Raw genomic sequence first — 11,122 nt, 5'->3', positions numbered from 1 at the left:
CACAACTCAGTTCTTCACAAAACCGAGAAAAATAACTGAGCAAAATGTCAGACTGGGGTCCAGTGTTTATGGCTGTGGTGCTGTTTATTCTGTTAACTCCGGGGCTTTTGTTTCAGGTTCCAGGGCGACATCGGTACGTTGAGTTTGGCAATTTCCAGACTAGTGGCGCATCAATTATGGTTCATACTCTTCTCTATTTTGCTCTCATTTGCGTTTCCTTGCTGGCTGTTAAGGTTCACTTGTACCTTGGTTAGCACGTAGTGCTACTCAGTAATGCAATTGACTTGCCCCCAGCAAGTAGAAAAACAAGATCAAGTGTAATAAATTGAAGATGTTTTGTGGGGTTTGCTTTTCTGTCAAATGCAAGTTATATCAAATATGATCATTTTACATTTTAGAGAGGGTTTGATTGTTTGTTATATGTGTAACGTAATGATCATAGCTCTTGCTTGCTTTGTTACTTCAAGAATTTGTGATGCGTGACTTCAATTAGTATCTTAATTATTCTTCAAAAAAAAAAAATGTAGTAAATGGCAATGGAATCACTATAACTCGATTGTCATTAGTACTTGCAAGAATTTGTGCTTCCAGCTGCCAGTGCTATAAGCACAGGTAGAGTGGGCACAGAATCCTGATTTCTTTTGTGGCTAGGCTGACAAGGAAACATTTTACCAGTGAGAGACCGAGAGTATTGATCTGTTAAAGGCTTTAGCGTGCTGGGTCATCATATTCTTTTATTGGCAACAGATACACCTTATTAAGCCAGAGCACTGGTTCTTGCTCGGCAATTCGTCACCTCACGCTGCTACGTTAGCATCTAAAATGTAAGCGGGTGGTTGTGGTGGTAGGAATAAATCCATTGCGCATGCCTGACATTACTCAGAGAAAAAGAGAAGGAAAAAAAAAACCAAACCTGCTGAATACTAAATTATTATGTGGTGTTGTTATGAACTATTAAGAGTGATATCATCGTCCCCCTCAAACATGATATTGTCTTTCTGTGTTTAGTAGCAGAGTATACCATGGATCGGACGCCTAGGGTATGTATAATCACTTGCAATACAGGACAGTGTCAGTGACATTGCAAAATTTACCTGAATTCAAACAAGCAAGTAATATTCCGACTTCCAACTAGCCACTTGAGTTTCCCTGAGAAAATCATGGTACAGGGCATTGTAAGCTGACATGCATGGATGCCAGGCGCTAATCACAGAGTCCTCAAACAACAAGCAAACTGATTTCTGAAATAACAAAACAGTCTAGAAATCTTGTCAAAGTATTAGCAGGAAAGGTGGCATGCAGACAACACCTCCTCTATTGCCAGCATTTCAACAAGGTATCGTGCTGTAGAAAAGTTTCTTTGGCACCCCAGCATATCTCAATATCAAACAACCCAAGTGGCAAAAAGAAATCAAACGAAGACTCTTGTAAACAAGCAACCTGCTCCAGCTTGCTCTTGATTATCCTCGAGATACACGATAAGAGAACTCGGTGCTACAAGATCCTCCGTCCTGAAGAGTAAAGATAATATTTCCTTTCCCCTCTTTCAGATATTTCCGGGAAAACCTTTGGGGTATATTCCTCACTTGCAGTTCAAACAAAAAAGGGATATGTAATTAAATTTCAAGGAAAATTTTGTGAGTCCAGTAAGTTGTTTTGACAGATTACCAGAACCTCTCTCGTAGAGACGTGTGAAACCTAACATGCTAAATTATTCATTGAAACTTCTTGATATGCAATCTGAAAACATGAAAAAAAAAATAATTTAAAATAAAAAAAATACTTTTCTCTGTTGTCTTTTGACCCTCTCTCTTTTTCTTCCTTTCCTCCATGTGCGTGTTGCTAAATCTAGTACCATTAAGTGGAACCGTTCCGGTGATTGTGCTGCTCTCTTAGCCTTTCCAGTGGAATCGTTTTCTTCATCTTACTTGACTTCGAATAAGAACCTGGCACTACTGCTACCTCATCCATGAATTGTACAGAAATGCCATCTTCATCTTGAGTTTCTTCTCTTTTGGGTTCCTTGAGTTTTTCGTCCTTTTTTCACCCAGGGCTACTAACTGGATAATCTATATGTGTTGCCTTTGTATTAGATATTACCACAGGCAACTAATAATTCCCCTCATATTTAAAAACTATAAAATCCTCATAGTCTATAGACGCTATCCAACCATTTGCGAAACCAAAGATCTGTTGGGGATTTCCGGCATCCCATGCGCGGACCGGTGGTGTACTAATAGTTGCTCATATGGAGGGATAAGCACACTGGAACACAATATTTTATGTGGTTCGGCAAATCGCCTACATCCACGGGAGAGAGTCCATATTATTTGATATAGAGATACATGGAGGAAAAGGATTGCATCTGCTGCTCTTACAGCTGCTGCAATGGCAGCAAGGCTGCTGCTATTGCAGCTCTCTCTTTCTTTCTACTCACACTCACGTTTTCTCACTCTCTTCAACCCTCTCACATTGCTCTCAAATAATTGCCTCTTTTATAGGCATTAGTGGTGAGACAAGATCCACAAAATGAGGCACTAATTATGCTCCACTATCTACCAAGTGGGAGTGGGGTATTTGCCACAATAATGACAATTTCCTAACAAGATCATCATCACTCTTCAATATATAGCTCCACTTGCCATTAGGCACTACTTGGGACCTTAAACAGTACTCGTTTTGATAGACTACTTCATATTTTCTCGCAAACCTTCTTGGAATCGACTGTGATGATAAACATAAAAAACTAAGCACAATGATTTACATTTGGCCTCATAAGAAGATTCAAGAGGAAAAAGGAAGACGGGGATGCATTTAACAGCAACAATTTTTATGCAGATAATGGTCAAAACTGAAAACTCAATCAGCTCGCACAATCCAAAAACCAGAAGGGGAAAAAAAACATTCTCACCATGAAAAGTATCTAAGAACTAACTGTTGAGATTTGCCATTAATGGGCAATGATGTGCAGCCTACCCTAAGAAGAGAGAGTTGCCATTGTCAATGGTAGTTGCACCTACCATTGACAAATGTATCAATCCATGTGCAGCTGCTATTGTTGAAGAAGAGGAGCCACCATACTTGCTTATAATTAGGCATACGTGAGAGAGCACAAGTGTAGAGTGAGAGAGTGCAGAATGTGAGAGACCAAGAGAGAAAGTGAGGGGCTGCCATGTGCAGCAGTGTGAGAGAGTTGGGAATAGAGTTTGAGTGAAGTGATCATCCTCCTCCATGTGTGTTGTAATCCTTTCTCTATCTATCTCTAATAATATTGACTCTCTTGTGGATGTAGGCGGTTTTGCCAAACCACGTTAAAATATTGTGTCAGTGTGCTAAGCCTCCTATGAGCAACTATCAATACACCACCGGTCCGCGCATGGGGGTGATGGAATCCCCAACAATTGGTATCAAAGCACATGGTTTAAAGGGGTGTTTGATTTTGCTCAAAAATAAAAGTTGTCAAAATTGTGTTTTGACCATACCATTGTGTAGAGAGGAAGAGACGAAGCCACTATTGAAAACCGCGTTGAAATCGGACGTCGGGAACGGCCACACGCGCCGGCGATGAGACTGCCCAGATTTAACTTACGTGTATTTTTAAATATTTCGATGAATTTGTCAAGCATCTTTTCAAAGATAATCCAATTCTCCGCATATTTCCATATGAATATTTAGTGCAAGCTCCTCAAGCTCATTTATTTATATACTCTTACAATGAATGTCAACAGCAGGCCATAATAGAACAATGAGTCACTGACGGAAAAATAAGCTTTTGATTTGTTGGAAATGCTTGGAACAAAAGTTAAGATGCCTGGTCGTCTGGAGGAAACTTATGCATATAGGCTCAGATAAGATAGAGAACATAGGCATAAACAGTGGAAATGCAACTTTGGCAGCAAGACAATGAAGGTAAATGCAGGCTACTAGTACATGCACGTGAGATCAAAGAGGTAACTACTAGAGTGTCTGCCATTGTGGCGCACCTCCAGCGGTAAGTTGTCACACATGCAGTGCTGCCTTACTATTTAAGCAAACACAGTGTTGTTTGTTGTGGAGGATGACCCAAAGGGTGATCCACCTTGCCGTTATAAATTTCACCACCATTCTTCATTGCTACAATCTGCAAGTACTACAATCAACCCAGCAAAATATTTGGCTTGACAAATTCTGAGATTGAATCTGGGTCGTTCATCAGGCCAGAATTGTTTTGATCAAATCTTAGCCGTCTGAAATGCGATTTGGACGATTTCAAACTTGTTTCCAGCTAATTTAATCGTTCCGGATGCAATGGTATGGTCTGATCATTGATATTTGAGACCGAAAGTGGTGGTGGTGAATTATTAAAGAGAGATTGCCCGATCAGGAGGCATCCGATGGTCTTTATGGTGGTCGATGAAGATGAAGAAGAACATGTCACACATGTTTGCCCAATTACATGTGTTGAACTGCTAAGTGGAGAATTTTAATTGCTTTGAGGGAAGGAAAAATTGGGAAACTCTGGACACCCGGTTATGTGGACAATTTGAGGTGAATAGTGAAAATTGATGAAGACCAATTTTGACGAATCTAAGAATTGGTAGTCTCGCCAGATGTTGAGAAATCATGTATTAAACTAGTATACTCCAGATCACTTGTAAAGGAAAGCCGCAACAAAGCTAGCAAATGGTTGTATATACGGAAAGACAGTACGATGGATAGATATGGCCTAAGAAGTTATGTCTAGGAGATTGAGTTTTAAGCGGGACAAGTGTGACCCCTCCAATCTTTCCTGGGAACTTGCTTAGTGGAAGGATTATCCATACGGTACTATTTTTGTATATATAGCAGTTTGTAATGAAACGATTGAAGACTAGTAATTCGACGGCACAAAGGAACAGTTGGGTTCCGTATGTTCAAGGATCAGATGAAGTGGTGATTTCTCCAATGAAGTTAGATTCAGTGACTGTGATTTCTCGAGGGAGAATTGATGAAGACCCTGATAATGGAAGAGAAATACAGCAAGGGGATAAAGATTGGCACCCTATTCTAACTTGGACAGGTGTTGTGACAGGATGAGCTGCTGTCAAATATAAACAAGGAATTGGGGAAAATCTGGAGAACAGAAATTGCACAAGGGCACACGAAGATTGTGCAGGAGTACCCGTAGGATCCAACGAGGTACTGTAATGAGACAACAGGTGCAATGAGAAAAAGTGTTCCCAGATGAAGCTTAGAGCAGAGACTGTTAAAGTTTATACAACAGGAAGTCTCTTATGCTCTTGATGAAGGCAATAGGCGAAGACCTTTCCAATACATGCAAGGATAGAAAGAGAGCTGTTGTAGAGGCACCTAATTGAAGGGGCGCAAACGCCTGTGATAAAAGACGATCGCCTATGATGAAAGGCGAAGACACCAAAGAGAGTTGGTGTAGGTGAAGTTGTCAAGCAGAAAAGCACAAAAGCTCCAAACATAGAAATCGAGGTGGAGGATTGCAAGGAGTATACCACAACTTTCTCTTTCTATGTAGTTAGTGGCAGTAATCTCTCCCATAGTGCACATGGCGATAGAGAATTTTGGAGCCACTTTGAAGCATCTCAGCTGAAGGAGGATACGACCGCCCCATGACAACGGGCAAAGACACCTTACAAAAGGTGTGAGGGCCATGATAGGAGCCCGGATCAGACCGCCCCATGACAACGGGCGAAGACACCTTATAAAAGGTGTGAGGGCCATGATAGGAGCCCGGATCAGACCGCCCCATGACAACGGGCGAAGACACTTTAAAGAAGGTGTGTGGGTTATGATATGAGCCCAGTTCAGAACGCCCCAGAGCCAATGTGATGGCTAGATATTAGTGGACAGATGTATAGCCAATGAAGTGGCTATAATGAGTATGGAGACAAATGCAAGATTGACTTTCATGGATATTGCCTCCATGCTAAAGATCAATGAGCTAAAAGACATTTGCCTTGGACAATAAGTGGATTACTTGTGGAGCACTAAGACGCGACTGCTATGAAGAAGCAGAAGAGCATGCGCAGGTTCCCGGAACGAGTTGACTCTTGTCAAGGTGGTAAGCTCGGTAATGGCATTGTAATACTTAGAGTATGAAGACAGATATGGATCAACCTTTAATGGGCTGCCCCCATGGTTAAAGGTGGAGAGCTACCTGGACTCTTACAACTAAGAGCGAGAGACTCACGGAGAAGTAAGGCGTGGTACCTAGGGTGGAACAGAGGGCAGGCGCAACTCCTGGATGAGTAGACTCTTGAAAGAGTGGTGAGCTCGTGATCATATTGAGATACTCAGATAATGACTGTCACACTTGGAAATAGAAATTTCTGTTTGAGGGAGTGTTGTAAGCCTTGGTGTAAGGCTTGATGAATCATTCCAGATCGAGCATGGTTGATACGTTCGAAGGGGAATGCAGTGTGTCCCAGAGACAAGCGTTAACACTCTTCAGATGTGAAGTGGCAGACCATCTGGTTGTAGTGATCCTTTTGTGTGAGAAAAGGTGTGCTTTGGTAACTCTGGTGATTGAAAGGTTTAGCAAATACCTGTAAACTCGGCCACAGATGCTCTCAGAATGGTAAGCTTGGAAGAGCTGCAAGATGCAAACCTGTGCTGAAGAAGCAAGAGGACAATTGCCCCATATGAATGGCAAATGGGGTGATTGTTGGGATTTGCCATTAATGGGCAATGACTTGTGCAGCCTACCCTAAGAAGAGAGAGTTGCCATTGTCAATGGTAGTTGCACCTACCATTGAAAAATGTATCAACCCATGTGCAGCTGCTATTGTTGAAGAAGAGGAGCCACCATACTTGCCTATAAATAGGCATACGTGAGAGAGCACAAGTGTAGAGTGAGAGAGTGCAGAATGTGAGAGACCAAGAGAGAAAGTGAGGGGCTGCCATTGGCAGCAGCCCTGCTGCCATGTGCAGCAGTGTTAGAGAGTTGGGAGTAGAGTTTGAGTGAAGTGATCCTCCTCCTCCATGTGTGTTGTAATCCTTTCTCTATCTATCTCTAATAATATTGACTCTCCCGTGGATGTAGGCGGTTTTGCCGAACCACGTTAAAATATTGTGTCAGTGTGCTAAGCCTCCTATGAGCAACTATCAATACACCACCGGTCCGCGCATAGGGGTGACGGAATCCCCAACACTAACTAAGTTATTACCGCCATGCTGTACGTTGCGGATCAAACATATATTTTTTTTTGTATAAAAAAATCAAAAGATAAAAACAAAATAAATAACAAAAAAACACAACTGAAGCGGTCTAAAATCAACCAAGATAAAAAATAATCATGGTTTGAATTAAAAAAAAATCAAGATGAAATTTTTTTAAAAAAAATTTTGACAGTGACATATTATATTAACTCGGGTCCACTTAGTTTTACTTGTTAAACTCGCAACTCGGCTTATATGACCTTGATAACAGTATAAAAAGAAAATTATAACAAATTAATCCTTAAAAAACCAAATCAAAACATATTACAAAAACCAATTCAAAATAAATTTGAATGCTTTAATTTTTTTTTCAAGATGGCATCTTGGTTTTAAAAAATATTAAAATGTTAACATCATTGAATCGACCTCGGCTTCAAAGCTTAACATAAAAAACTTGTAACTCGGGTTATGGACTCCATTAAGTTTAATAACTTTATTTTCTTAAACCATGTTTTACTTAATTTTATGGTAACAAAATTAATAAAAAGGTTAAATGATGAAATTGGAAGGGCAAAAATTTTAAGATAAAAATAATAGGAAAAAAAACCCATGTGTGGGGTTTTCATGACCGTGCATCTAGGTTTTTTTCGTTCTTTCTTAAGGTGCGAACGACTTGTTATTCACTTCTATCTTTTTTAAATAAATAAAGCCAGATAACGTGTTATTTACCTATTGAGGTGAGGGAAACGAGAGAACGATCCCACAATCTCGTTTTAAATAAAACAAGATAATATGTTGTTTACCTTTACCAAGAATTCGACCACCATTGTGGTGGTTGAGAAATAAGGGCTATGACTTGTTTGTTAAAAAAAAATGGATTTTCATCCATTGTGACCATAAAATACCTAATTAACACCTTTATAAATAAATAAATAAATAACCAATCAAATAACCTAAAAAAAATCAAAACCGATCAAAAAATACAAAATCAAATTGGAAAGTTTTTTTCTTTTTCCATTCAATTTGTTTTTTTAGACAAATGAAGGCCCAAAACAACTATCATTAAACTCTCCTAATTAAATAAAACTAATTGACATCAAGAATAATGAGTTTTGTTATAAAAAAAGAAGAAGAAACCAATGTCTTTTTCTTTTTTCATTGTTTTTGGGAGAGTTCTTTCTCATTTCTCTAATCCAAGAATTAAAAAATAAATAAAATAAATTTTATAATCAAAATTAAAATTATCGTAAATTTAAAAGTAACCATGTATTTTCTCGTATCTTTCTTTTCAATTCTCTTTAAAGCATAATTCCATTTAATGAGACATTAGTTGAAGCCAATGAAATTACTCGACCAGGTGTCCCATGAACATGGGCTTTGTCATGCTCCAGAATGCATGGAGCTAAGTATTGCCAAAAAAAAAAAAACTTGATGATGGAAGCCACGACTGAGCTGCGTTTGGTAGTGGTAAAAGCATAAACGTTTTGTGAACACCTGGAAAATTCACCGAAAGCTTGTGTTATGTGTAGTGCATTGACGTTCGTAGAACCATTCAAGTCTCTGAAGAAAGAAATTTTCTTTATGAAAAAACGGAAAAACAGGGGGGGAAACTACATTAACATGATCATTCAAGTCTGAAAAATGATTGGAGCTGGAGACCCTGTTGGATAACAGGGAAAAAGCTGGACCTACTGTTATGAAAGTTTACAGGCGTTGGTGAGATTGCGATAATCCGATGGGGCCGAGGTCGGAGAGTTCTCCATCGTTAAGAAGGACAACAAACTGGTAGGAGTATATCAAATTTATTTCTTCCTTCCAACCCAAAACTCTACCTAATAAAAACCTCTTTTTTTTTAGCCGAGAAACTGTAATTTGTGAATCAAAATTATTGGTGGAAATCCTTTAGCAAAATGAGAGTGACGAGAATCAAAATAAAAGGGAATTGGGAAGTCACATCTAACGGCAAAAGTATGAAATCTCATCTTAGATTGGCATTAATTTGGACCCCGTCTAAAAAGCAAAAGATGCATGATGTTTTATTCTGATGAACTCTGATTAGCAAAATATATCAAATTTCACTAGAAGCAGCGAAACAACTAGTAAACCTGCCACGTGCATTGCTTCAGCATCTGCCCAGTGTGCACAGAATGTGACATTGGAGCATATAACTTGTTGCTAGAATTAGATTTCTTGTTCTTTATTGATACTCCCTTTCTTTGCTTCTTTTTATATATTCGTTTCCTTCTTCCCCAAAGCAACAATACCACAAGTCAGAGATCAGTACGAGATCACCCTTGTACGTACCTTCGTCCTTCCCCATATCAAAGAAGAGTTTGAGATCAGAGCTGCAGTTTGTGCTCTTTCTAAAAAAAATCAAGAAAAAAAGATGGCAGACTGGGGGCCCGTGGTGATAGCAGTGGTGCTGTTTGTGCTGTTGAGTCCAGGATTGCTATTCCAGTTTCCGGGGAGGAGAAGAGTTGTTGAGTTTGGGAACATGCAGACTAGTGGAACAGCGATACTGGTCCATACCATCATCTTCTTTGGTCTCATAACCATCTTTCTCGTTGTTATGGGTGTTAACATTTACACAGGATAGCCAATTAAAGCTTAAAAAAGATCGTTCCTACTTTCTTTTCTCTTTTTTTTAAAATATTTAAGCTAACCCCCTAATTCGCCCTTATCTCTTGTATTGTGTTGGGCGCTTTCCGTGGTTGTATTGTTTGCTAAGGTTGTTTTGATATTTCCTATTAAGGATGTTTAAAATAATTGATTAACTGAAAAAATTAAAAAAAATTAACTGAACTAAAATGAAAAACTGATTAAACTTATTTTTAAAACTATAAATTTTAACACGTTTGGTTCTGTTTCGGTTTTGAACCAGAAACTGAACCAAATCAAACCGGACCCATTAAACAATTAACAAAAAAATTATGGTATAAATAGTTAAGTTAACCTAATTGGCTAACCCTTCCTCCCTGTGCATCTCATCTCACAAAAAGTCGCCTCCTTCCCAGATAAATTCTCAATCTTCCTCTCAATTAATTCTCAATCTTCCTTTTCCAGTTTCTGCACTGCCATCTGCATTTAAACGTTTAGCAAGCAAAGCCCTGGCCTTCTCTGCTTGGTTCAACTTGATAGTGGATGTATTAGATATGTATATAGAGAGGTTTAGTTTAGATGCTTTCTTGGATTCAGGGATCGCAAACATTTGAATTGTGCTTTTGGTTCAAGAAACCCCAATGGTACATGTTCATGTTCATAGGAGCAAAGGTGAAAATCCAGCCAGGTTTTCCCAAACGAGCTCATCACCCCTTGATATACTGCTGAGCGACGACAGTGCTGGCCTCGAAGGAAGCGGGGAAATCATAGACGACATGTAAAGCGACATCGCGGATAATGGCGGATTCATTTTTCAAGTCGGATCCGAATTTTTTCAAGTCTTTCTTGTAGATTTCGACGATGGATTCAGATTTGGTTGTTAAGGTTTGGATGAGAGAGCCAAAGGATCAGGAAAAGTTTTGGGTTGGTGGGTTAGGGTTCGGGTTTAGGTTTCCTGATTTTTTGCCAAGAAAACCGGATTTAATTGAACCGAACTGGTTAGGTTTGAACCGGTTTTCAGTCCGGTTCGGTTAATATTTCACAAAATTAATGTAATTTGGTTCGGTTAGTTTTTTTAGTCTAAACCGAACCGTGAACACCCCCAGCCCCTATTATTGTGTATCGCTCTCTATTTCTTGTAATCATGCTTCAACCAATTGCCGACTAAAAGTTTTTATTCTTGCTCTCCATATCTCTCATTTATTTCCTAGTTGCGTGGAGTCTTTCTTATTTATTTATTTATTTATAAGCTAAAAATTTGATGAGTATATTCATTAAAAAAAATAGAGAATCATATGTATTAATAAATGTAAAAAAAAGTTTTTAATACTAACTAAAAACTAAATAAAAAATTTAAAAGATACATATAGATTAA

General features: G+C 38.9%; 2 protein-coding genes across 2 annotated transcripts; both read left to right on the top strand.

The window, feature by feature from the left end:
- Positions 1–526, top strand: LOC133703377 (uncharacterized). Its single transcript, XM_062127859.1, has one exon. It carries the CDS (start codon positions 45–47, stop codon positions 252–254), a length of 210 nt encoding a protein of 69 aa, XP_061983843.1. The 5' UTR covers positions 1–44; the 3' UTR covers positions 255–526.
- An 8,867-nt stretch (positions 527–9,393) lies between these two features.
- Positions 9,394–9,775, top strand: LOC133703368 (uncharacterized). The gene has a single exon (XM_062127850.1). The coding sequence runs from the start codon at positions 9,536–9,538 to the stop codon at positions 9,743–9,745; it is 210 nt and encodes a 69-aa protein (XP_061983834.1). The 5' UTR covers positions 9,394–9,535; the 3' UTR covers positions 9,746–9,775.
- Positions 9,776–11,122: the final 1,347 nt, after the last annotated feature.

This window comes from Populus nigra, chromosome 1 (assembly GCF_951802175.1).
Source record: "Populus nigra chromosome 1, ddPopNigr1.1, whole genome shotgun sequence".
In the NCBI taxonomy this organism is placed as follows: Eukaryota; Viridiplantae; Streptophyta; class Magnoliopsida; order Malpighiales; family Salicaceae; genus Populus; species Populus nigra.
The sequence above is the reverse complement of the archived record's forward strand: the minus strand, read 5'-3'. Positions and strand labels throughout refer to the sequence as shown.

Excerpts from the sequence above, each read along its gene's own strand:
- LOC133703377 (XM_062127859.1), top strand. The coding sequence starts at position 45 with ATGTCAGACTGGGGTCCAGTGTTTATGGCTGTGGTGCTGTTTATTCTG.
- LOC133703368 (XM_062127850.1), top strand. The coding sequence starts at position 9,536 with ATGGCAGACTGGGGGCCCGTGGTGATAGCAGTGGTGCTGTTTGTGCTG.